General features: G+C 36.9%; 3 protein-coding genes across 3 annotated transcripts; 1 reads left to right on the top strand and 2 right to left on the bottom strand.

Moving 5' to 3' along the window:
• Positions 1-8,047: 8,047 nt before the first annotated feature.
• Positions 8,048-9,034, top strand: LOC126708538 (uncharacterized). The gene is made up of 2 exons (XM_050408324.1): positions 8,048-8,059; positions 8,363-9,034. The coding sequence occupies exons 1-2, from the start codon at positions 8,048-8,050 to the stop codon at positions 9,032-9,034; spliced, it is 684 nt and encodes a 227-aa protein (XP_050264281.1).
• A 5,257-nt stretch (positions 9,035-14,291) lies between these two features.
• LOC126708655 (cytochrome P450 CYP82D47-like) lies at positions 14,292-16,981 on the bottom strand. Its single transcript, XM_050408496.1, has 2 exons — positions 15,978-16,981; positions 14,292-15,705 (listed from the first exon to the last, which is right to left on the bottom strand). Exons 1-2 carry the CDS (start codon positions 16,920-16,922, stop codon positions 15,079-15,081), a joined length of 1,572 nt encoding a protein of 523 aa, XP_050264453.1. The 5' UTR covers positions 16,923-16,981; the 3' UTR covers positions 14,292-15,078.
• Positions 16,982-21,478: 4,497 nt separating this feature from the next.
• LOC126708656 (cytochrome P450 CYP82D47-like) lies at positions 21,479-23,794 on the bottom strand. The gene is made up of 2 exons (XM_050408497.1): positions 23,048-23,794; positions 21,479-22,334 (listed from the first exon to the last, which is right to left on the bottom strand). The coding sequence occupies exons 1-2, from the start codon at positions 23,720-23,722 to the stop codon at positions 21,708-21,710; spliced, it is 1,302 nt and encodes a 433-aa protein (XP_050264454.1). The 5' UTR covers positions 23,723-23,794; the 3' UTR covers positions 21,479-21,707.
• Between the last annotated feature and the right edge of the window lie 3,747 nt (positions 23,795-27,541).

The raw sequence follows: 27,541 nt of genomic DNA, 5'->3' as shown, positions 1-27,541 counted from the left end.
ATAACTTCCGTTGACCGTAAAATATGCCCTCTAACCCTGTAAAAGCATTTCTGTTTTTATTTTACCTTCAAATCACTTCCAGAACTCAGACACGCAAAGGGAGAAAGAGAGAGAGAAAGAAGGACTCACAAACGCAGCGGAACGGTAGAGAGAGAGAGAGAGAAAGAAGAGAGATTAGGGAGAGTGAGCAGCGGCCCAACCCCAGACGCAGCAGTGAGATCGCGCCGTCGAGTTCGCGTTGCCAATCTCTCTCTTTCTCGATCTCTCTCTCTCTTTTGAACTGGGTCTGATCGTCATCGATATGCTTGATCGCCGATCACTCTCTGGCCAATTTGCTTTCTCGCCGATCACTATCTCGCTGATCTGCTCTCTCACCAATCTACTTGATCTCTTTGATCTCTGATTTTGTTGTTGTTGTTGTGGTGGTGTGGGTGGTGGCGTTTTGGTGGTTTCTGTGTTGTGTGGTGGTGGGTTTTGTGTGGATAGTGATGGATTTTCTGTGGGTGGCGGTGGATTTTCTGATATAAAATTTGTTTGGAAGCTGAGAAAATGGCTAAGAAAGTGTGAAAAATTTGTAGGAAAATAGCATTTTCAGAATATTACTAAACACTGAAAATTATTTTCTAATATAATTTTTACAATGCAATCAAACACTTGAAAATATTTTCCTTTTCCAAAAATAACATTTCTGGAAAATAAAATTTTCCGGAAAATATTTTACATTAAACCAAACACAGCCTAAATTTAAATAAGTATATAACAACTTAATGACAAAAGAAAATTTATAAGTTCCACCGAGAATTTTAAGGGGGGGGGGGGAAGCAAGTAGAGTGATTATATAAAAAAAAAAAAAAATTGTCATTTTGGTCTTGCAAATAAAGGTTTTAGGAGGTATTTTGGTCATTTGTTAGATTTCAAAAGTCTTTCAGTCATTTTATAGGTTTCTAAAGGTAATTTGGTCATTTTTTAGGTTTTAGGCGTATTGTGGTAATTTTTTAGGTTTCAAGGGTATTACAGTCATTTTTAGGTTCTAAGAGTTTTTCAGTCATTTTCTAGGTTTCAACCTTCAGGGTCATTTCGGTCATTTTTAGGTTTCACGGTCATTTCTGTCATTTTGTAGGTTCTAAGGGTATTTCAGTAATTTTAGAGGGTTTCAGGGGGGGTATTTTGGTCATTTTATAGGTTTCGAATGTATTTCGGTCATTTTTTAGGTTTCAAGTGTATTACGGTTATTTTTTAGGCCCTAAAGGTATTTCAATCACTTTTTAGGTTACAATGTCATTTTAGTTATTTTTTAGGTTTCAGGGTCATTTTTTAGGTTCTAAGGGTATTTCGGTTATTTTTAGGTTTTAGGGTCATTTCGGTTATTTTTAAGGTTCTATGGGTATTTCGGTCATTTTTTAGGTTTCAAGTGCATTACGGTTGTTTTTTAGGTTCTAATGATATTTTAGTTACTTTTTAGGTTACAAGGTCATTTCAGACTTTTTATAGATTTCAGGGTCATTTAGGTCATTTTTTAGGTTCTAAAGGTATTAGAGGGTATTTCGGTCATTTTTTAAGTTTTATGGTCATTTCAGACATTTTCTAGGTTCAAAGGGTATATCAATCATTTTTTAGGTATTAAGGGTATCACAATAATTTTTGAGAGTTTCAGGGGGGTATTTTTGTCACATGTGATGTTAATACTATCCAATGTGACAATGAAACAATCAAATGTGAGAAAAAAAAAATAAGGGAACCATTGAATGTGATAAAAGTACGGTCACATGAGATGTTGGTACTGCCCAATATAACAATGGAATTGTAAAGTGTGAGAAAAAAATAGGGTACCACCAAATGTAACAAAAGTACAGTTAGATGTGATGTTGATACTGCTTAATATGATAATGAAACCATCAAATGTGAGAAAAAAGAAAAAGAAAAAAAAGAAACCACCAAATGTGACAAAAGAACAGTCACATGTGATGTTAGAACTACACAATGTGAGAATGGAACCGACAAATGTGAGAAAAAAAATAAAGGAACCAATGAATGTGACAAAAGTACAGTCATATGTGATGTTAATACTACACAATGTAAGGATGAAACTATCAAAAGTGAGAAAAAAAAAACCACCAAATGTGGCGAGAGTACTGTGAAATGTTATGTTAAAACTACACAATGTGAGAATGGAACAGTCAAATGTGAGAAAAAAATTAGGGAACCACAAAATGTAATAAAAGAGCTATCACATGTGATGTTGAAATTACATAATGTGATGATAGAATCATCAAGTATGAGAAAAAAGTAAGGGAACACTCAATGTGACAAAAGAACTATCACATGTGAGGATGAAATTGTTAAATGTGAAAAAAAAAAAAAAGAGTAAGAGAACCACCAAATGTGAGAAAAAACTGTCACATGTGATGTTGGAACTGCACAATGTGAGGATGAAACTGTCAAATGTGAGAAAAAAGTAAGGGAATCACCAAATGCGAGAAAAGAACTGTCACATGTGATGTTGGAACTGCACAATGTGAGGATGGAATCGTCAAATGTGAGAAAAAAAGTAAGGGGATCACCAAATGCGAGAAAAGAACTGTTACATGTAATGTTGGAATTGCACAATGTGAGGATGAAACCATCAAATGTGATAAAAAAGTAAGGGAACCACCAAATGTGAGAAAAGAACTGTCACATATGACGTTGGAATTGCACAATATGAGGATGAAACCGTCAAATGTGAGAAAAAAGTAAGGGAACCATCCAATGTGACAAAAGAACTATCACATATGATGTTGGAACCGCACAATGTGTGGATAGAACCGTCAAACGTGAGAAAAAAAAAGTAAGGAAACTGCACAATGTGATAAAAGAACTATCACATGTGATGTTAGAACTGCACATATGAGGATGGAATCATCAAATGTGAGAAAAAAGTAAGGGAACCACCAAATGTGAGAAAAGAACTGTCACATGTGATGTTAAAACTGCACAATGTGAGGATGGAACCGTCAAATGTGGGAAAAAAAGTAAGGGAACCACCCAATGTGACAAAAGAACTGTCACATGTGATGTTAGAACAGCACAATGTGAGGATGAAACCATCAAATGTGAGAAAAAAAGTAAGAGAACCACACAATGTGAGAAAAGAATTGTCACATGTGATGTTGGAACAACACAATGTGAGAAAAGAATTGTCACATGTGATGTTGGAACAACACAATGTGAGAATGAAACCATCAAATGTGAGAAAAAAGTAAGGGAACCACCAAATGTGAGAAAAAAACTGTTACATGTGATGTTGGAATTGCACAATGTGAAGATGGAATCGTCAAATGTGAGAAAAAAGTAACCTGGTATAGCAGGTTACTTACTAGTGGGTACCGTACCCCCTTTTTTTTGGGGGGGTACCGTAGAATTACCCTTCAAACATTTATCTCAAGTTTAATTTTGATATTCATCTACTTTAATTTAGACGTTTAAATCTAAATAATGGAGTTTCTCTAGCTGCTAGGGTTAGGGTTTTCCTCTCTGGCTTCCTGTAGAATTTTCGTCCCTTATGCAGTTTAGGTTCCTGTCCCCTCCAAGCATCGCTGCTCTTGTTAGGTCGGAGTGAACCCGTGGTGGTGTTTGTTTAGTCTATTAGTGGTTGTGTTTCTCTATGTTCGTAGTGGTTAAAACTGCAGAATGGATGGTCTGGCGGACATGTGGTCCCAGTTTTCACTAAACTAGGAAGAAGAGTGTGGTGTAGAAGTTTCAAAGGACGATGTTAAGGAGATCAACAAGTTGGCTGGTCGTTTTTTCACTAAAAGGGTGCTGAACGTGGAAGTAGTGGGGCGCACCTTCAAACCGTTGTGGAAACTGAAAGGAGAGGTAAAAATCGGTGATCTGGGTGATAACATTCTTGTTTTTGATTTTGAAGAAGGGCTTGACATGGAGAGGGTTTTAGAGTTAGAGCCTTGGTTGTATGATAAGCATATGGTTGCTTTTGAACGGGTTTCAGAGATTGAGAATGTGCCATTGCTGGAGTTTGGTAGAGTTACTTTCTAGGTTCAAATTCACAATGTACCTGAGAGATCTCTAACCCAATCCACCGGCAAATTAGTGGGTAAAACAATAGGGAAGGTGTTGGAAATTGCTGACCCAAAGGATGATGGTGTAGGCAATGAATTCCTTCGGGTGAGGGTGTCCATTGATATTTCAAAACCTCTTCCGAGGTGTAGGAAGCTATAGGCAGAAGGTAAACAGATTGGTTAGGTGGGGTTCAAGTTCGAACTACTCCCAAATTTCTGTTACTGGTGTGGCCGAGTGACTCATGGTGAGAGAGATTGCAAGGGATGGCTCTATGGCAAGGGTAATCTAAGGAAGGAGGACCAATAGTTTGGCGAATGGCTTCGGGCTGATTCGGTTCGCTTGGCTAAGAAATCTGTCACTGTAATATTGGGGGCTTCACGATCACAAGCCCCATGGCGGAGGAAACCAGGAAGCAAAGTTCACTCCTCCACTGGTCAGTCTGAGGTTGCATCGGTTAGAGATTTAGGGAATGAGAATATTGTTGTGGTTGGTAGTCTCGTGACCATGGTAAGGGATATTGAGGGGGTTGAAGATTAATAATGAGGAGGGTCCTAATGTGAGCAAAAAAAATAAGGAGTCTTGTGCAAACTCATTCCCATGCATGGAGAACGTCGGGTCCCATGCAAACAACCTTCCACCCATGCCTTTGGGTGATTGCACTAATGTGGCATCTCCACTGATCCCTGCACAGCGAACTAGGAAATGGACCAAGTTGCTTTGTGACAGTAATGAAGAGAATGAAGCTGCACCAATTCTGATGGACTTTGACCGTAGACCAGGATTAGAATTTGGTGATGAACAGGGTGGTAAAAGGCAATGTATGGACATTTGTGATATTGAGAATAAGGAAAATTTTCAGGTGGTGGCTGGTTTCCAGCACCACTGCCAGCAATGAGTTGCTTAAGTTGGAACTGTCGGGGGCTTGGGAACCCCTAGACAAAAGATGAACTAGTTGCTTTAGTTAGCAACAAAGATCCCAAAATTGTTTTCTTAATGGAAACAAAACTTGAGAAAACTTCAATGGAGAGAATAGGTCGTTGTATGCAATTTCGTAATATTTTTGTGGTTCCACGTATTAATAGAGGAGGTGGTCTTGCTTTGTTGTGGAGGGAGGAGATTAGTTTGGATATCCAAACCTACTCTGATAATCACATTGATGCTTTCATTAACCATGGAGTAGATGATGCCTGGTGGTTCACGGGTTTCTATGGAGACCCTGACACTGCTAGCCGGGAAGACTCCTGGTCTCTGCTTAAAGCTTTGAGTCAACAAAGCAATTATCTGTAGGTGGTTTTTGGTGATTTCAATGAAATTCTGTTAGCTGAAGAGAAACAAGGAGGATTGGATAGGCCTAAATGGAATATGCTAAATTTCAGGGAGGCATTGGATTTTTATAAAGATTTGGGTTTTAATGGTTTTCCCTTCACTTGGTGCAATAGGAGACTGGGTAACCACAATACTTGGGTTCGGCTTGATCGGGGAGTTGCTACAGTTGATTGGATCCTTCGCTTCCCCACTATCAGAGTCCACCATTTAGATTGCTTCCATTCAGATCATAAACCGGTTTTCCTTGGCTTGGATTTTGAAGTGAACAGGTTCTATAGAAACGGTCGCCTTTTCCATTTTGGAGCCATGTGGCTTAAGGACAACTCCTGTGAGAAAGTCATCCAAACGTCTTGGAAGAGTGCTAGGTGGTCTGGTTTGGTGGATAAGTTTAATCAAAATATTGTGTCTTGTCAGGAGGGTCTTAAGGAGTGGAACCGAAATACTTTTGGGCATGTCCGGATTACCCTACAGCGAAGTCTTAAAGATCTAAAGCAAGCCAAGGAATCTGATGGATACCGAAACAATCCTAGGCATATTTTTGAGCTCTGGTCTAGGATTGAGAAACTTAAGAAGAGGGAGGAGTGTATGTGGAGGCAGAGGTCAAGACTAGATTGGTTAAAAGAGGGTGATCAAAATACCAGGTTTTTTCATTGTAAAGCGAACCAAAGAAACAAAAGGAATTATATTGCAAGTTTGGAGGATGATTCAGGTACCTGGTAAATGGAGGAAGGCCGAATGGGAAAGATCATTGAGGACTATTTTGGCACCTTGTTCACCACATCAGATCCTTCAGGCTTTGATGAAATTTTATGTGGAATCCAACCCTCAATCACAGATGACATGAATGCAACACTCACTCGTGAGTTCACTTCTGAGGAAGTCCACCAAGCACTTAAACAAATGGCACCCACCACTCTCCTAGCCCTGATGGTATGTCCCCTATCTTCTATAAGTCTTTTTGGAAAATTGTGGGTGATGATGTGACCAAAATTGTCCTTAATGCTCTTAATATGGGTGTTATCCATGACTCCCTTAGTGCCACCTTTATTTCCCTTATTCCAAAAATCAAAAATCATAAACGAGTTTCCGATTTCAGACCGATAAGCCTGTGTAATGTGATTTACAAACTTATCTCAAAAGTGTTGGTTAATCGGCTTAAACAAGTGTTGCCCAATATTGTTTCTGATTCTCAAAGTGCTTTCTTATCGAGGAGGTTGATTATAGATAATGTACTTATGGCGTTTGAAACTCTCCATTACCTAAAAAGAAAGACTCAAGGGAAACTAGGTTATATGGCTTTAAAACTGGATATGAGTAAGGCATATGATAGGGTGGAATGGATTTTCTTGGAGAAAGTTATGAGGCATTTGGGGTTTGCTGACAGTTTGATCAAAATTATTATGTCCTGTATGTCAACTATTTTTTATGCTATCCTTTTGAATGGCCAACCCATGGGTAACATCAAACCCACTAGAGGGTTAAGACAAGGTGACCCCCTCTTCCCATACCTTTTTCTACTTTGTTCTCTTGGTCTCTAGGGCTTGTTAAAAAAAAGCTAAAGTGCAGGGTGGTATAAATGGGGTGTCGATTTGTCATAATGGTCCTAAAGTATCCCATCTTTTCTTTGCTGATGATAGTGTCCTATTTTGTCGAGCCAAGGAGGAAGAATGCCAAACTATCTTGGATTTGTTAGCAATCTATGAAAGAGGGTGGGGGCAAAAAATTAATAGAGAGAAAACCAATATTTTCTTTAGTTCTAATACTCTTCCACAGGTTTAGAGCAATATCCAGCAGCTCCTTGGAGTACCAGCCATTTGGCAATATGAAAAATATTTAGGTTTGCTGGCCTTAGTGGGGAGAGCTAAGAAACAAAGTTTCGTCTACCTAAAAGAGAGGGTTTGGAGGAAGCTCCAAGGGTGGAAAGAAAAAATTCTTTCTCATGCAAGCAGAGAAGTGTTGATAAAATCGGTGATTCAGGCCATCCCCACGTACACTATGAGTTGTTTCAAACTCCCTAAGGGGTTGGTGAAGGAGTTGGAGGTCTTGATTAGAAAATTTTGGTAGGGATATAATGGAGATAGTCGGAAGGTTCATTGGGTGAATTGGAAGCGCTTATGTGAGGCCAAAGAAGTTGGGGGTGTGGGCTTCAAAGAGATTGAGAAGTTTAATGACTCATTATTGGTTAAGCAAGTGTGGCGCATGATAAATAACCCAAACTCCCTTTGCCATAAGGTGTTCAAAGCAAGATTTTTCCTGGATTGCTCAATTCTAGATGCCAAAGACTCTACCATTGGTTCATACGCATGGAAGAGTATTCTAGGAGCTAGAGATGTGATCCGTAGGGGTATGGTGTGGAGAATAGGGAATGGTCAAGAAGTTAGAATAAAAGAGGACAGATGGCTTCCGATTAAGTCCAATAGAGTTGCTAAATCACCCCTTACTTCAGTCCAGGCCGAAACAAGGGTGTGCTCTTTGATCAATCATGAATTGGGAATATGGAATACTGATGTGGTGCAAAGGCTTTTCCTCCCCCATGAAGCTTCTTTGATTTTGGGGATCCCTTTGAGTCTTAGAATGCCTCCTGATGACATTACATAGGGTCTGACCCCTAATGGTATTTTTTCAACTAAAAGTGCCTACAAGATGTTGGTTGCCTTGGATAATAATGGTGAGGCAGGTAGTTCTTCCCCTGATCCCCAGTTGAAATTTTGGAAGGGTTTATGGTCTTTGAGAGTGCCAAACAAAGTGAAACATTTCACCTGGCGTGCTTGTAATAATGCCCTCCCCCCTTCAGCACAGACATATCAGCACCATCGACCTCTGTGAGCAGTGCACAAATGAACCCGAGGACACCCTTCATGCATTGTGGGCGTGCAGCAAGCTGGAAGTAGTCTGGCGCACTCTGTCTTGGACTCTTCTTGCTGCCTAGGCCCGCCTGTCATCCTTTAACGCTTAATTGGATTGTTTTTTGCAGGTGTAGGACGATTACAGAAAGGAGATTTTCATCATGACAGCATCGATAATATGGAACCGCCGGAATTCTCTGAAATTTGGGCGTCCAGCAATACCGGTAACCAATATCATCCCAAGAGCAGGTTCTCTTCTTCAGGAGTTCGTGATAGCTCAAGAAGTCCCAGATGAACCACCATCTCTTGCGGTCTCAACTCAGTGGCACCCTCCAGAGTTCCCGTATTACGAAGCCAACTTCGATGCGGCAGTTTTCAAAACAAGCTCCTCAGCTGGGATTGGCGTGATCATCAGAGACAAAAAGGGCGATGCAATTGGTGCTCTCTCAGTTCCAACACCCCTCTCTACTTCAGTTGCAGCAATGGAAGTGTTGGCATGTCGAAGGGCGGTCCTCTTCGCCAAAGAAATTGGACTTAGACAAGTTCTCTTCGAAGGTGATTCTGCAATGGTCATTCAGGCTCTCATCCAAGGCGATTCAGCGTCAGCGGAGTACGGAAACATCATAGACGATATCAGGACTCTAGCTGCAGATTTTGATTTTTGTCATTTCATTCATGTTAAACGCAACTGTAATGTAGTTGCTGATGCTCTCGCCAAGAAGGCTAAAATTTTATCGGGCCTAGCTGTTTGGCTTGAGGACGTACCAGAGGACATAGCTCCTCTTCTGTTATCTGATGTTCCTTAATAAAAGTTTTCCTCCCTGGGCCTCATGGTTTGGGTTCTCAAAAAATAAAAAAAAAGAAGTTTAACTTCGGTCAACCTAGGCTCAATCCAAATTTTATCAAAATCCAACTGTACAATTGTGATAAATTCAAGAAAATTTTGTGAGCTACTAAATTCTCCTCAAAACAATGGTCCGTGTGTTCATGAGCCCTAATATGGCTTAAAAATGAGCAAGAAATCGCAAAAATATTGGAAACACGCTAAAAACATAGCCAATATTTGGGAATAAGTGTCCATAAGCTTGATTTTAATTTAATCTTGATTAAATTATAGGAGTAATTAAACAACCATCGATTGGCCAAAATAAGGAGTAGTTGGAAAAGTCTCATTATGAATTTCAACTTGGTATCCATGGATTGTGGAAACTTTACTAAAAAAAAATCCAAGAAAACCAAGTTCTAAACTTTTGGAACAAAATTAATTTTGACAATACCTTCTAAAGCATCTAGCTCAAAGATATGAAAAAATTAGATTCAAAAATTGAATGGCTTTAGAAAGAAGATGTTGTGATCTTTCCAATGGTAAAAGCCAAACAAAGGTTAAAAAAGAAAGAAAAAAAGAGCAAGGTTACAAAAATATATGATAAAACATGTAAACACTAAACTCACAAAAAAAAAAAAAAAAAGTCTATTTGGGCATCCACTTTGCGCTTTAATTCTTAATGAAAAACAAAATTGGAACAGAAAAGCTAGGGGCTTGTTTGGTTCCATTTTCTATTTTTCATGAGTCCCACCACCTAAAAATATGTTTGGTTCCATTTTTGGTTCTCAGTTGTTAAAAACAAGATCCAAAAATATGGGTTTCATTTCATTTTCTGTTCTTTTGTGGGTTCCATCACCTAAAAATATGTTTAGCCTTATTTTTTGTTCTCAGTTTTTAAAAACAAGATTCAAATATATGGCTTTGAGAACAGAAAATGAAAACAACTTTTTAGTGTTTTCGAATTCATACAAAAATAAGTTCATCGAAATTTTTTGTAAGAAAACTCAAATCAAATATGGCCACCACCAATGGTTGTTTATTTTACACTGCGCAAACTCCACATTTCTCTCTCTCTCTCTCTCTCTCTCTCCTTTCTCTCTTCGCCCATCCCTTTCTCTCTTCTTATTTTCATGAGTTTGGGTCGCCGATCTAGAGATTTTTGTTTTCGGTTTACTATGTTGTTGGGTTTGGGTTTGTTGTGTTGATGGATGTGGGTCGCCAATCTTGGGATGGTTGTGGTTGTGGATGTGAGGTGTGAATTAGTGTTACTGTGGTTTGAGGCTTGAGCTATGTTAGAGGTGGGTTTGTGCCGTTAATGGTTAGGGGCCTTTTCTTTTAGTTGTGTGGTGGTGTTGATGGTTGGATTGTTTCTTTTGGCTGTTGGAGGTTCTTTCTTTTGGTTGTGTGGCTGTTGGTGGTGGTTTATGAGTTGATACTAAGTTTGCCGTTGGTGGTGGTGATGGAGTTGGGTTTGAATTTGTTGTAATAGGTGGAATTGATATGGGCTTAGACAAATGAGTAATTCTTAGTTACTCTTGAAGCACGAAGAATGGTGCTCCCTCCTCTTATATTCATGGTAGAGTCCACTCATCAAATTTATGGTAAGATCTACCATAAATGTTAGAGAATGGAATACAATTTATCCATACTCTTGAGTACCTACAAATTTTCCTAGACAAAGAATGACAATTTTACAATTCAAAGAGCCTATCATATGCTATTGATTTGGGAGGAGATTAACAACCCTAGGAGTTGTTATGGTAAAAGGCATGGAGCTTTATGGAGGAGACTTTAATAGCATAACATCCCAAAAAAAATCAAGCATTTCCTTTGTAGAGCATTAACAAACTCGTTGCCTACAAAAGTAATTGTCTGATGCCACTACATTATGGTGAGTAGAGTATGTGAGAAATGTGGGCATAGCGATGAGGAAACGACTCATGTTCTACTTCTACTTCTATGGAGATGCCCATCTATAATGGTGGCAGGGGAAGGAACTAGATTTTGGCTAACACTGTGCAACTTAACCTAAGAATCTTTTGCTGATGTATGTTAAAAATCAAGCACCGCCTTTCTCTCATTCTCTAGAAATTTCTCTTGCATTCCAGATTTCTCTATGAGATGTCTCTCTTTAATCTAGAGAACTACTATGTAGAAGTGAAACTCAGCCATAAATTTTTGTAATAGTCTAGAAAGGGCTAGAAATTAAAATAATAATAATAATAAACTAAGACCTAGAGCTACTAGAACTCTAGTGGCAGAAATTAGATGAAGCTAGAAGTTTTAAAATCTGTTTGGATACCGCTTATTTTGTTGAAACTAAAAACTTATCGTTGAAAGTACTATAGATAAAGGTAAAAGTTAACTGAAATAGTACAGTAAGTCCTATGAATAGTACCAAAAAGTGCAGTGGGGCTAATGAATAGTACCAAAAATAAGCTGAATAGTGAAATAATTTTCATTTTTCTTTGGTATCTAAACGGAGGCTTAATGTCAGTTACTTAACCGACCTCATGCTTGTATAAATTAAATAGGAACCTTTGGTTCCCACTTTGATATGAGACGTGTGAAGTGAGGTGAAGAATGGGTAAGCACCAAGACTAGTATGAAGTGACAAAAAGAAAGTCAAGAGTGGTTGTGTCATAGTGTTAGTATCTAGGTGTCTAGGAATAAGGTGTCAAGTGTGTGCAAATTTATTTGGTGAGTAATTAGAGCAATAGTGTGTCAAATGCCAAATATTTGGCATTTGACACACCAAACACCAAAAAATCATTCTTATCAGATGTTGTAAATGCCAAAATATTTGACATGAATGAACAATACAATGTCAAATATGAGAGCGTACGGACAGAAATGGTATAAGTTTTAATATTTTTTTATTCTCTTTTCTCTTTTCTCTCTCCTCTCTCTTAACTTTATTCATTTTTCTTCTTTCTCACCTCTATTCTCTCTCATCGGTTCCCAATCTCTCTTACCTCTACTTCTCTCACCGATTCCTCTCAATCTCTCTCACCCTCTAAAACTGCCACCGCCGATCTCGCCCATAGTTTGACTCGCCCAACCGTCGTCAATATTGTCAGTTGCCATCGATCTCACTCAGTAATGTTGATCTTGCCGATCTCACTCATGGTCTCACCTTCTCCAGTTATGGCCGATCTCACCCCGAGGCCGCCATCGATCTCAGCCTCTTCCCTTCCTACAATGTAATTCTTTTAATGCCTTTTTTTTAATCTTTTCATTACTCATATGATTTTGATTGTTCTATATGATTTTTAGTTGCTTTTTTCTCTTTTATATTTTTGGAAAATTTTTGACACTAGACCAAAAAAAAAGCCACAGCACACACGTGATGCGCGTGTGTGTGTTTATACATATGGTAAATTGCAAAATTACACCCATAAAGTTTGAGGGTGTTTGGATTTTACCCCCTGAAGTTTCAGAATTTGGATTTTACCCTAAAGTTTGGAATATTTGGATTTTTCATCCTGACGTTTCAAACACCCCTAAAATTTAGGGGTCAAAATCCAAATTCTAAAATGTCATGGTGTAAAATCCAAACACTCCCAAACTTCAGGGGATAAAATTTAAATTCTGAAACTTTAAGATATAAAATCTAAACGCCCCCAAACTTTAGGAATGTAATTTGCAATTTACCCTTTTATATATCTAAAACGAAGGGAAATATATATCTAAAACAAAGGGAAATCAATTAAAAATTTAATGATTAGGAGATTAACAAATTTTGGGAGAAAACAAAGAACAATTAAAGAGAAATTTTTTGTGTCCTTTCTATGATCTAATATGGAAGAATTGTATAGTTGCGTGAACGATGTTTGATGGGCCTCCACCGCTAGCCACATTTTTCAAAAGGGAAGTATAAAAGGAAAAAAAAAAAAAAAAAATCTCTGAACTGAGTTTGGCTTACTGGTACTTTTCAAAAATGAATCTTATTTTGTTTTAATGAGAGATTGCCACATCACCCACTAACTAAATAAAATGTGGAGATTAAAACCCACTACCACTTACCATTATATATTTAAAACAAAATGACATATCTAGTTAAAAAAGTACTGGAGGTAAGCCAAACTCCTCTGAACTTAATCTCCTAAGAACAATGTAAAAACTAGTGGATTTTTTTTTTTTTTTTTTTGAATTGAGTCAAAATAGAACCAAGTCACTTTACTCTTATTTAATTTAATTTAATATTTCAATTGAGCAAAAAGTTAGAATTTGGAACAAGATTGTGCATGGAGAGAGAACATTATAAAAGAATGTTCAAATTAAGAGAAAAATTAGCTAGACATGTGAGTTCCAAATATTAAAAATTCTTTTCATCTATGCAAGTTAAGAAAAAAATGGTAGAAATTAGTGGGGCCATGAGTGCCACTACCACAATATGCATGTAGAATGCAGATTGTATTACAAACATAATTTAATTTAATTTTCAAACGAGCATGTCATTCTCCCCAATCGAGATTAGGGAGAATGACATGTATGACAATTACATAGTAAATGTAATTGTCAAAAGAGTGATACGGACGTCATGTATGAATAGCTTAAGTTTCTCTTATATGGAATCCATAATAGTATTCATCATCATAATACGTATATATATAAATCACGAATATTATTATTATTCATTTAGTCTTGTTGATTAGTTTAAAGGTTTTCTTATATTGACTATTAGCATGTACCAAAACATTAGGATCAACAGGGACGGACCTACAGAAAAAGAAAAAAAAAAACTGGTATTGACCCACAAAAATTAAGATTTGCCCTTAAATATATATATTTTGGCTCTCCTCCTCTGATATATTTATATATTGACCCACAAGAAAAAAAAAAGAATAAATAAAATAAAATCCATGCCCCTTTAACTCAAGAATAATAAGAAAATTTATTAGTTTAAATGAATTAAATTGTCTAAAGTATAACATCAATAACCTTTGGACAAACTAAAATTAACTACAAAATAAAAAATAAATATGGACTGAAAACCTAAATTACAATTCCCAAATTTTTACCCTAACCTTACTCTTTCTCCACTCAACCTCAATGCCTCCATCACTGCTAGCTTGCTGCTGTTCTTTTCCTCAGATTAGATCTAGCGTTGTTGTTGTTGCTGCTGCTGCTCCTCAGATCCTTGATCTACATCTATTGCTGTTCATACTCACACACGAGTTGAATCGGCTAAGGTATGGTAAATCTAAGAAATTTCTCTCCTCTCTCAAGTCATATTTGTGTTTTTTTTTTTTTTTTTTTTTTTTTTTTTTTTTTTTTTTTTTTGTCTTTGCTATAATGCTCTGCCTCTGGCCCTCTAACTTTTGCATTTCTTATGAACTGTGGTGTGTTGTGTTTGTGACTTTTTATGGATTGTGACTGTGGTGTGTTGTGTGGACTGTAGTTTGTGGATTTGTACTGTGTAATTGTGACTTTTTGTGTGGACTTGTGTTTGTTATTTTTTATTTTTTATTTATTTTTTATTTTTTATTTTTTTTGGTTTTATCTATAAAGACATATAGTGGGACCACTGGGACGTGAATACTGTGATTGTGAATTTGTGAGACCAAAATCTTTGGTAAGTGATTGTTTTTTGAGGACAAAGTCTTTATTTTGTGATTGTTTTGATATCTTTATAATATCAAATGTTTAAGAAACACTTATTTTGTATATAGTATTTTGTTGAATATGAAATAAATGCTAGTTTTTATTTTCATAAAAAATAAAAGATTGTTTTAAGGTTTGGCTTAGGTTTGAATTTTGGTTCCATTCCTGTAGATCAATACACCAGTTGGAGCACCGGAAGCATGATATTTGACAAAAGAGTGTTATATAGGCACTGAAATTTCCATTTTACATCATCAAACTCCATAAGAAAAATTCAACAACACTTAGAAGTACACTTGAGTTCTATACTTCTATTTAGATGGACTAATCCATAAAGCTCGTGAGGTGCAGGCGTGGTGTGATGAGAACTTCAAGACTTAGAAGTACACTTGAGTTCTATACTTCTATTTAGATGGACTAATCCATAAAGCTCGTGAGGTGCAGGCGTGGTGTGATGAGAACTTCAAGTGGGGTGGCTTTCAAGTTTGTGATTCCAAAGCTCTCAGTCATATCAACCTTTACATTCGAGGGAGTAGAAATGTCATACATGTGTAAAAAACTAGCAAGTGCTAAGTGCACCATTTGAACTCCAAAAGATGCTCCGGGGCATATTCTTCTACCACTTCCAAATGGGATAAACTCAAAGTTTTGCCCCTTAAAATCAACATCCTTGTGGGTGGTGAGAAATCTTTCTGGCTTGAACTTTAATGGGTCGGACCATTTGTGATGGTCTGTTTGGATTTTCCAAAGGTTTGGGATTAGCCGAGTGCCTTTTGGGACATGGTAACCACCTATGGTGCAGTCCTCGGTGAATTCACGTGGTCCTGATAGTGGGGCCCCGGGATACAAACGTAAAGTCTCTTTAACTATGGCTTGGAGGTACAACAACTTATTTATGTCCGACTCGTTTACAATTCTTTCCTTGCCCACTTGGTCGTCAAGCTCATCTTGGGCCTTTTTCAATACATGGCAGTTATTCAGCAATAGTGATATTGCCCAAGTTAAGGTTACTACAATGGTGTCATTTCCACCGGCGATCATATTCTGCATAATGAAAATTGTTATTCTTGTCCAAATGATACAGTGAAACAAAGCAATCCATATCGATTTAGTGGTTTAAAAACACAAAAATACTATAGGCATGACAAATTTAATAAATGTTTTCACATTTTTAATGTGATAGAAAGTGATTAGTGCAAAAATACTTTCTTGACTGCTATGATATCTCTTTTATCATACATCAATCATGTGAAATTTGTTGTGTATTTAGACATATTATTATTTTTTTTCTTTTTTAAGAGAGGAAGCACGCATACCAAACATGTGGCTTTGTTGACTGTGTCAGGATCATAACCTCCAAGGTCTGCTCCATCAGTGACCGAAAGCATTACGTCCATGAAATCTTGCTCTTTAGTTTTACCGGAGACTCTCTTTCGCTTATGCTCTTCCAACCATTCCCCAAGAATGTTGTCAATCTCTCTTGCAGTTCTCTTCATGGCCTTTTCATGTCCACCCAAATCCAACCACCTAAGATATGGAATTGCATCCGACACCACAAACAAACCCAGTAAATTCAAGAAATCCCGCACCGCCTTTTGGCAGCACCGTGCCTCTTTTTCCTGAACAACATCATGATTAACACCAAAGTACCGCTTTCCAGCAATCATTCTAAGAATCACGTTGAGACTCATGTCCCCAAACCATTGCTTCAACTCCACTAAAATTTGGCCTGGCTCGTTCTTTTCCTTGGTCCAAAGTTTGTATAGACCTTTCAAGAACATCTCAACTTCAGAGACTCGAATATAGGCAAGCTGGCCAAGCCGACGGGTTGATAGTAGCTCTAACGTGATTATTTTACGCAACTCACGCCAATAGGGACCATGGGGTGCAAATGCAAACAAGGCATAGTTATAGCCCATGTGTTTTGCGGCTACTAAATTGGGTCGCGATGACACGGCCATGTCGTTGGTGGTGAAGCACTCTTTGGCCATGTCCCAGCTGCTCACCACCAAAGCTGGATGCAATCCAAGCTTGATAGTAAAAAGTGGTCCATACTTGTCAGCCATGGCTCCCAAAGTTAGGTGAGGAGGTTGGGTTCCCCCTAACAGAGGGAGGTGACCAATTACAGGCCATGCACCAGGAGCAATAGGTACTGTTTTGGCTACACCAACCCTTGACCTCTTTAGAAGATAGTGGGAGAAAATAATTATAGCAATAAGTCCAGCTATGGCGGAATATAGGGAAGGTGAAAGAAAATCCATTTTAGGCTAAGGTTGCTGGAGTCCTATATATGGATATCTTTCTAATGAAATCTGTAAGCTTTTATAGAAAAATATTTAGCTGTTCAGGGCATTTTGTGGATTAGCTTTTATTTTGGTTCCATTAAGCTATCAGGGTGACTTAAGGTTGCAATAGCCAAATCAATATTAACCTAACCTTATCGTATTTGGCTACCTAGTTTGGAATTTTGTACACTTTTATCGGTTAAGTGTACTTGACCTCTTTAGTTATAATTTTATATTTTTATTAATGAAATAAGTTTCATTAAAAAAATTGTACTAGTTGTAGGACAAGTTAACAAAAAGTAGAGTTTTAAAGGGTGGGCCGGGGCTTCGCGAGACCCCAAGAGGCGGGAATGGGGTGAGAAAGTTTTTCCCATCAGACGGGACGAGGCAGGGATAGGGTGAGACAAAACCATGTGGGATGGGGACGAAGACCCCATCCTTTGGCCCTGCCTTGCCCCATTGCCATCCCTAATATTAGAGCATATAATGTTGAGGTTAAGGAGTTTTAAGCTTTCGTTGGTGTATTTTGGGTCTTTTTTAGAGTAATGCTAGGGACATATAATAGTGCACAATTTGTGCTACAACTCGTCACATGACGAGTTGTGAGTAGTCGAGGTGTGATAGTGGGCCACATGGAGACACACTTTCACTACTCACAACTCACCAAGACGTGACAAGTTACGACACAAAATTGTGCACTATTTACTCTCTTTTGTAAGTTACGAGAATATTAGAGGAAAAACTAGATAAGATATACAACATCTATTTGATTGATACTGATAGGTTAGGTAAGAAAATATCTCCTTAGTTTTTCCTTCCTTTGTCTTTTTTCTTTATTTTCTTCCCCGTTATTAGACATGAAAAGCACAATTGATTGTTTAACGATATACTACCAAGTAGCAATCACAATCTTATCGTCAAAATTTTCTATGGACAACACAATAGAAAGGATTCTAAGATAAAGAGCAATTAAATTAGTCTCTCTAATTATATATATATATATATGTGTGTGTGTGTGTGGTTTCAAGATAAAAATTTATTTATTTTTTGTATTTTTTTTTTGAGAATCTTATTTTTTGTATTTTAGTCAATCACTTTTTATTCATTATTCTATACTTTATTTTTTTCACTTTAGTAAAATATTTTATTTATTTATTTGATCTATTAATTTTTTCTTACTTTTCAAAGTACTGCTTTCCTTTATTTCAGTTATCAAAACATAAAAATTTTTAAAAATAAATAAAAAGAATTTCGGTATCATTTTTCTACTTTAAGAAACAGCTAGCAAGAGACCCCAATGTGATTGCATTAAGTCCCAAGCATGATAACGTCAATCACAATCATAAATCTTGCTTTACGTATGATTTTTTTTTTTTTTTTTGGATTCATATCTTTTAGATTTCCTTAAATTTTAACAATTCTTTAATAATTTAATAGTTTAAATTTTGCCATGTTAGCATTCCATTAACAATATTCTTAAAATAATAAAATAATATTGCAAATAAAACAATTAAGATTATTGTTAGTCGAATGCACACATGATAGAATTTAGACCCTTAAATCATAAAATGGTGATTAGGATTTGAGGAAATCTATTGGTAGAGTACCCTAGGAAATTTAGAAGATCTGAATATATATATATATATATTTTTTTTTTCCTGTTTGTGATTTTCTACAATTGCTACAGGAGACATATAAGAGTAGATAAATTACTTACGGATATGTTAAAGTATGTTCTAAGTGCATTGGTTTAGAAACTTTTTTTAGAAACATTTTATAAGAAAAAAAAAAAAATTGTTAATTTTGTTGACAACTTTTAATATTTTCCATAAAAATTGTACCAAAATTTTTATAATATAATTTATTAACAATTGTTTGAAACAATCTCTAGTACTTTTCATTTTGGTTTTTTCTTTCTTTTGTTTGAAACAATCTCTAGTACTTTTCTGAGTCATCTACTTGTTCTGTATAAATATTATTCCATGATATCTCACTTTCTTTCTAATAGACTTGTGTGGCTTATATTTAAATATATATTCTGAAACAAATGATGATAGAAATTATGGGGTTTGCACTGAACGCTGGCACTGCGAAGTCCAGACTCTATGTGGGCATCCATTTTGGTTTTTTTCTTTTTTTTGTTTGAAACAATCTCTAGTACTTTCCTGAGTCATCTACTTGTTTTGTATAAATATTATTCCATGATATATCATTTTCTTTCTAATAGACTTTTGTGGCTTATATTTAAATATATATTCTGAAACAAATGATGATTGAAATTGTGGGGTTTGCACTGAACGCTAGCACTGTGAAGTCCAGACACTATGTGGGCATCCATTTTGGTTTTTTCTTTCTTTTGTTTGAAACAATCTCTAATACTTTTCTGAGTCATCTACTTGTTTTGTATAAATATTATTCCATGATATATCATTTTCTTTCTAATAGACTTGTGTGGTTTATATTTAAATATATATTCTGAAACAAATGATGATTGAAATTGTAGGGTCTGCACTGAACGCTAGCGCTGTGAAGTCCAGACTCTATGTGGGCATCCATTTTGGTTTTTTCTTTCTTTTGTTTGAAACAATCTCAAGTACTTTTCTCAGTCATCTACTTGTTTTGTATAAATATCATTCCATGATATATCATTTTCTTTCTAATTGACTTGTGTGGCATATATTTAAATGACAGAGTGTTTTGCCTCTAGTTAGATACCTATCAATTTTTTCTCTCCCTCTTAAGTGTGTAGTGTGTGTTTGTTTCTAAAAAAAGATATGTGGGAGGACTTTCGTCTTGGCCCTCAATCAGGTATTGTTCGCTTTGGAATGGGTAAGGATCGACCTACGTCCCACCCACATGAATTTGCTCAATCCCACATCGGGGAGAGACGCCTCCCATCTTTGCCTTATAAGCCTTTGGCCTAAGGAAGGGTGTACCGTAGGAGAGCAAAGGCTTATAAGGCAAGGGTGGGAGGCGTCTCTCCCCCAGGTGGGAGGCGTCTCTCCCCCATGTGGGATTGAGCAAATTCGTGCGGGTGGGACGTAAGTCGATCCTTACCCATCCCAAAGCGAACAATATCTAATTGAGGGCCGAGACCCACAAGATATATGTCAAATTTTTTTACTTTCCCTTTTTAATGAAAGGAAACAAAATTATTAACCCACTAGGGGAAGAAAAAAAACATAAGCAACAATAAATTGTCGTAAAACAGCAAAGGAGGGCCCTCCAAAGAGTAGGAGAGCACAACCTTTTCATGTAGAGTTCTGAGCCGCAAGTTCTGAGTGGTAGATATCACGTATATATGAACCCATCATTAATATCATTTTGAATTCCACCACTCACAACCTACACTTTAGCAAGTTGTAGAAAAAATTGTGTTTCTAAATTTATTCTTTTGACAAAAGTGGGAGGGCTATGCCCTAAATCAAAAGAACATGTGATTCATGAGAATGCAATGAATATATATCTCGCATGTAAAAAAAAAAAAAGTTATATTATATGTTGATGTTTTGTGATTGGCAAATTCCATGACATTATAATTTGAATCAAGTTTGTAATGTGATAAGTTGGCCCTCCAAAGAGTAGGAGAACACAACCTTTTCATGTAGAGTTTTGAGCCGCAAGTTCTGAGCGGTAGATATCACGTATATATGAACCCATCATTAATATCATTTTTAATTTCACCACTCACAACCTATCACTTTAGCAAGTTGTGGAAAAAATTGTCTTTAAATTTATTCTTTTGACAAAAGTGGGAGGGCTATGCCCTAAATCAAAAGAACATGTGATTCATGTGAATGCAATGAATATATATCTTGCATGTAAAACAAAAAAAAAATTGTTATATTATATGTTGATGTTTTGTGATTGGCAAATTCCATGACACTATAATTTGAATCAAGTTTGTAACATGATAAGTTCAAATTGAAATGTTCAAGATGCAACTTAAAGAAGATAATTATTAAGGAATTTGACTGCCCTACAATTAACTAATGAATCCAAAACGGCCATCAAAATGGAATTTAAAACAAAGTAGAGACGGGGAGAGATATTTCAGAGGTCAGACTTATAAGATACTTTGTTAGAAACATGTGTTTAAATGATTAAATTTATAATATCTCAATAGTTTAAACTTTTAGGATAATCGGTAATTTAACATACTTTCTCCTGTCGATTAGGGGTAAAACTTGCAACACAAGCGTGTAGTTTAAAAGGGAATGAACTTCTTTTAGGGTGACTAAGTTTAGGAGGCAATTATTCCTGCGACCACCTGCGCTGCTCTAATCACCTTGATTTCAAAAAAAAAAAAAAACTTTATCTTTTTATTTTTTTTTTATTTTTGAGAAAAATCTTCTTAGTTTGTGTTAGATTATGATACAACATATTGAATGGTAGTGCTAACTTAATTTAATTTAAAAACAACACGATTGTAGTTAATTATTTGTTCATGCATAAAATGTGAAGCCCAAGATTCAACATTCTATGGTGTATAGAAATTTCGATTTCTTATGAAAAAATCTCTCTTTGGAGGATGAGATTGAAAAAACTCAAATCTATTTATGTCTGAATAACCCAACATAATGAAGGTGGAGAAATAACCGTTTTCTCCCAATTATTAGGCATTGTTATTTCCATTTCACAATAGCAAACTCATAGTGTCCTGCAAAATGGCACACCCAGTAACAAAGTATAGACAAATCATGGCAAATTTTGATCAAATCACAATTCTTAGACCTGCACATGAATTATATTAGGTAGTCTTTAATCCATAAAGCTTGGAAGGTGTAGGCGAGGTCTGATGAGAACTTCAAGTGGGGTGGCTTTGCTGTTTGTGAGACCAATTGTCTCAGTCATATCAACCTTTGCATTTGAGGGAATTGAGATATCATACATGTGTAGAAAACTAGCCAATGCTAAGTGAACCATTTGAAGGGCAAAAGATATTCCAGGACATACTCTTCTACCACTTCCAAATGGGAGCAATTCGAAATTTTGACCCCTAACATCAACATTCTTGTGGGTGGTGAGAAATCTTTCGGGCTTGAACTCTAATGGGTCTGACCAAATGAGTGGATCTGTTTGGATTTTCCATATGTTTGTGATTAATCGAGTGCCTTTTGGAACATGGTAACCACCTATAATGCAATTCTCAGTGAATTCACGTGGTCCTGATAGTCGAGCTGCGGGATACAAACGTAATGTCTCTTTAACTATGGCTTGGAGATAGACTAGCTTACTGATGTCTGATTTGTTTACAATTCTTTCCCTGCCCACTTGGACATCAAGCTCATCTTGGGCCTTCTTCAACACATGGCGGTTGTTTAGCAATAACGCTATTGTCCAAGTTAGAGTAACTGTGCTAGTGTCACTGCCTCCAGCAACAATACTCTGCAAAGTGCATACCTTTTGTTAGAATGCAAATGTAAAGCAAAAAATTTCCTATGTTTTGGAGCTCCAGCTTGTAAGGAAAAGCAAAGAAGCATAGTTATATACATGAGGCAATACAAAATACTGTAACACGGCAAATTGTTACATTGAAGTAAGACATTACATGGTTGGATTTTATAATTAATACATACATACAAAAAAAAAAAAAAATATATATATATATATATATATTTGCAATACACTTCTTTGTTTTTTAAAGTGCAAGGCCTAAAAAAAAACTATTCATCTACTATTTAAGGAAATGTCGTATATTAACTAGAAGGGAAGGTTCAGCGAAACGCGTAAATGACTAATCATTTGTAAGAATGGGTAAAGGAATGGGCTGCCTAGCGCCCTTAATTTGGTTTGAATATGATTTATGAGATTTAATGTGCGTTTAGCATTGGATTAAAACTAGTTTTTTTTACTATTTAATTTATTAATTTTTGCTACAATTCTCACTACACTTTTTAATACTATTCATTGTTCCTTCTATTTTAGTTTTATCTAAGTATTTTAACAAAAATGTTTCAGTTGCAAGTAAAAAGTCAATTTTGAGGTGATTATTTTTGGTATGCCCTGCATTTGAGAGCCGCCTTGCTTGGAACATGTTCAAGCAAGGCCCCTTGCGCAAAAGCTACAAAACTTCGCGAAGAAGTGAAGAGAAAACGTACCAAACATGTGGCTTTGTTGATTGTATCAGCATCGTAACCTTCAATCTCAGCACCATCAAGGACAGAGAGCATTATGTCCATGAAATCTTCCTCCCCTTTATTCTCAGATGAAGCTCTCTTTCGCTTATGCTCTTCCAACCATTCCCCAAGAATTCCATCCAATTCCTTTGCAGTTTTCTTCATGGCCTTTTCAAGTCCACCGAAATCTAACCACCCAAGGAAAGGAATAGCATCGGACACCACAAACAACCCCAAAAGATGAATGAAGTCCCCCAAGGCCTTTTGGCAACGCCGAGCCTCTTCTTCATTAACCCCATCACTAGTACCAAAGTACCTCTTTCCAGCAGTCATCCTAAGAATCACGTTGAGGTTCATATCCCCAAACCATTGCTTCAACTCCACCAAAATCAAGCCTGACCCGTTCTTTTTCTTGAACCAAAGTTTGTATAAATCTTTTATATCGTTCTCAACTTCGGAGACTCTAATGTGGGAAAGCATCTCAAGCCGGCGATTAGATAGTAGCTCTAAAGTGGTTATTTTACGCAATTCACGCCAATAGGGACCATGGGGTGCAAAGCCAAACACAGCGTAGTTATAGCACAAGTGTTCTACGGCAACTAGTTTGGGCCGCGAGGACACGGCCAAGTCATTGGTGGTGAAGCACTCCTTAGCCATCTCCCAACTGCTCAACACCAAAGCAGGGTGCAATCCAAGCTTGATTGTAAAAAGTGGTCCATACTTGTCGGCCATGGCTCCCAAAGTGATGTGGGGAGTCTGAGTTGCTCCCAACAGAGGAAGGTGACCAATTACAGGCCATGCACCAGCAGGAATTGGTGCTGTTTTGGCTAGGCCAACTCTGGACCTCTTTAGAAGATAGTAGGAGAAAAGAATTATGGCTAAAAGTCCAGCTATGGTAGCAGAATTTAGGGACAGTGGAAGAAAATCGATTTTAGGATCAGGTTGCAGGGACTCCTCTGGATACCTTTTGTGAGAATCCTTTATGTTTATCTATTCATTGTTGGGTGCATCATAGCCCCGTGGGTCCAGCCCACACCTTATCAAAGCTCTAAATGAGCTTATCTTGCCAGCTTGTAGAAAGAGATGACTTTAGGCGTGTGGAACACGCTGGTTTTTGGCTGAAGCAAAACAAAGGCCACTCTGGAGCTACCAGGCTCACGAGGAGTCCACGGGTCACCTTTTCTGGAGCTGCTGCCGTACCCAAGAAATTTGGGCTACTTCGAAGCTCTTCCCCAGAAACCATGCTTGGCCCCTCTTATCCTTTGTGGACTTACTGTGGTTCATTGTTATGGTAGAATAGTGGGATCAGAATCGGGTTGAAAAGGTGATCATGGTGGCCTGGGCCATATGGCAGAACAGAAATGAACACAGAGTTGGGGGCAAGGTAAAGAATTGCAGTGCTGTGGTTCATGGAGCAATGGATTATTTGCAAGAGTATCAAACCTGTTGCATGAAGGTGGAAGAGCAAAGACCAGTTTTGATCGAGAACTGGACCCCTCCACCCCCTCGGCATTACAAAATAAATGTTGACGGAGCGGTTTTGGAGCACAAAAAACTGCTGGGATTGGGATACCAGTCCGTGATGCAGAGGGCTGTGTGGTTGGAGCTTTTAGTAAAATAATTAAAGCTCCTCTTGGAGCTATGGAGGTGGAAGCCAAAGCTTTGGAGGCAGGTGTACAGTTTGCAAAAGACTTACTTATCCATGACATTCTCCTTGAGAGCGACTCACTGAACTTGATCAATGCTTTAAAGGAATTGGCCCCTCCCCCTGCATCTGTTGCTGCTATAGTGTATGGTGTCCTTTCTTCCCTTCATGACTTTCGGAGCGTGGAGTTTTCTCATGTCCGTAGGCTTGGCAATAGGCCAGCCCATCTCTTAGCAAAGCACGTCTTAGGCATTGCGGATTTTTCTATTGGAATAGAGGGAAATCCTTATTTTATTGAACAAACTCTCCTAAATGATGTATCTGTAGCATTTACATGGAGGGGATTTAGGATTTTTCTTTAACATTATGGACATTTGGTTTGTGTGGTCTGTTTTTATTTTAGGTAACTTCTATGAATAGTGATAAATGTAATACGAGTTTTTTTTACATTAAACTTATAAATTGTTGTGTCACCAGTTATAAATAATAGACAATTCAAATATTTAGTTATAAGGTGATTGAAATCTATTCCTTAAAGATGCTTCAACATAATGCATTTTGAATGATATATCCTAGTCAAGTGTTATTCTAAAAAATTGGGTAAGGTATTATGCTGAAACTTTTATTGAAAAATGATTATGTTGAATAAGTTTGAAGAAGTGTAGATTATGTAGAATGCATTTTCTCACATTCAACCAACTTTATTAGTATGACTATATTATTAGTACGACTATAGTAAAAAAAAGAATTAATTGTTTCTTATAAATATATTTTACAAATAAAAATAAAAATAAAAATTCATTATAATTGACATTCATTACATAAAAAGTTCCAAAAATAAAAAATTGTATTTATTAATATCCATTACATACATTATAATTGACATACTTTTCCTTCTATCTCTTTTTTGTTTTTAATTATTCCCCCCCCCCCCCCCCCCCACTTTATTTCCCTCCATTCAATACAACCCACTTCCCTATCTATTTTTCCTCACATTATCCCCACCACACATTCAACCGACCATCACCCCCTTCAATTTTATCACTTTCTTTTTTCTTCACTATCTCTCTATCCCAACAATTCTCGATCTCTATCTCTCTTTCCACTCTCTTTTTCCTTTTTCACCAGTTCTCTTCAATCTCTTTCCCCTTTATTTATTTATGGCGAAAACCACATTTTCGTCCCTATATTTTCAAGCGATTTCACTTTGGTCCCTAACTTTTATTTCCACCGCTTTTAGTCCCTGATAGGCCAAAAACGTATTGACCCATTGTGATAAATTAACCAATTAATTTAGCCTAGTGAATTAATTAAGTTAATTAACATGCAAACGCGTGGTAGCACAAACAAATCACCAATAAACTAAGTATGCAGTGAAAAATAAACTTGACACGGTGATTTGCTTACGAATGGGGAAAACCAACAAGACAAAAACCCCACCAGGTGATTTTCAGGTCACCACTCCCAAAATTCCATTATTATCCGAACAAGCGGTTACAAGTAAAGGAATCCCAGTACCTTAAACCAACCTACAGTTGAACTCTTACCCCAATACCTAATTGGACTTGTTCTGTAGTGACAATTTCTCCTTTTGATGCACAGCTCTCAAGTACGTGACTAACTAATTGCGCAGATCCCAGTACGTGACTTCAATCACTAACTAGAGAAGGTTGTTGGCTGTAAAATTCTTCAGTTCATCCCAACGATGAAGATCAAGAAGATGCTTGGTCACAAAATCCTATGGTGCACAAACACAACAACTTCTTCACAAAAAAGATGAACTAGGACAAATTCTATCTCCGGTCACAATTTGCATGAACAAACTTTGCTCAACACTTATGCAACTTGTGAACACTTTGACGGCTCTTAAAATAATCCTTTTATATGTCTAGAGTTGTGAGAAAAGAAAACTCAAACACATAAGCATGGATTAGAGTCAAAATAGAACTGGAATTCTGTTTTTCATAAACCTCGATAGATATCCTATTTGTCGAGTTGCTGTCAAGCCACGAGGCTGAACAGCTCTACAGGTCTCGATAGATAGCTAACTGTCGAGCTAGCTGTCGAGTTTTAATGAACAACATTTCTTCAGCTTGAATCTTGGACAGACTTGCATGGTTTTAATACTTGATCTTGAAATACAATTTCTTGAAGTATTAAACACATCCTAGATCTACCCAAATACAAGTAAAATGCATTTTGTCAAAGGATTAGCCAATTACATAAAATAGTGACATATATTCCTAACAAGTAAATCACATATGTCCTAACAGTCCCTATCCTGAAAAAAGCTTCTCGTTTTTGTCCCTACCTTTACATCAAAGACGGAAAATGCACACATGACAAATGGAGTGCACTGTTGACACACTAAAAGCTGACGCGGCCATTAAAATAAAAAAAAATGTTATTTGGCATTAAAAAATGCCACGTCAGCATCTAAATTTAAAAAATTAATTTATTAATTTTAACTAAATAAAAAAAATCAAAACAAAAATAAAAATAAAAATTCACATGAATTAAGATCTAAAAGTATCTTGAACAAGAACACCAACCCAGTCCTAAGATCTCAAAATTGAAAACCAAAAACCACAGATTGCACAAAAACCATTGCCATTGCCACAAAATCTCTACCAAACATCCACCAAAACTTCTGCCAAACTTGGACAGACTTGCATGGTTTTAATACTTGATCTTGAAATACAATTTCTTGAAGTATTAAACACATCCTAGATCTACCCAAATACAAGTAAAGTGCATTTTGTCAAAGGATTAGCCAATTACATAAAATAGTGACATATGTTCCTAACAAGTGAATCACATATGTCCTAACA

This window comes from Quercus robur, chromosome 12, assembly GCF_932294415.1.
Source record: "Quercus robur chromosome 12, dhQueRobu3.1, whole genome shotgun sequence".
NCBI lineage: Eukaryota > Viridiplantae > Streptophyta > Magnoliopsida > Fagales > Fagaceae > Quercus > Quercus robur.
Note: the sequence above shows the minus strand (reverse complement) of the source record. Positions and strands in the feature narration are given on the sequence as shown.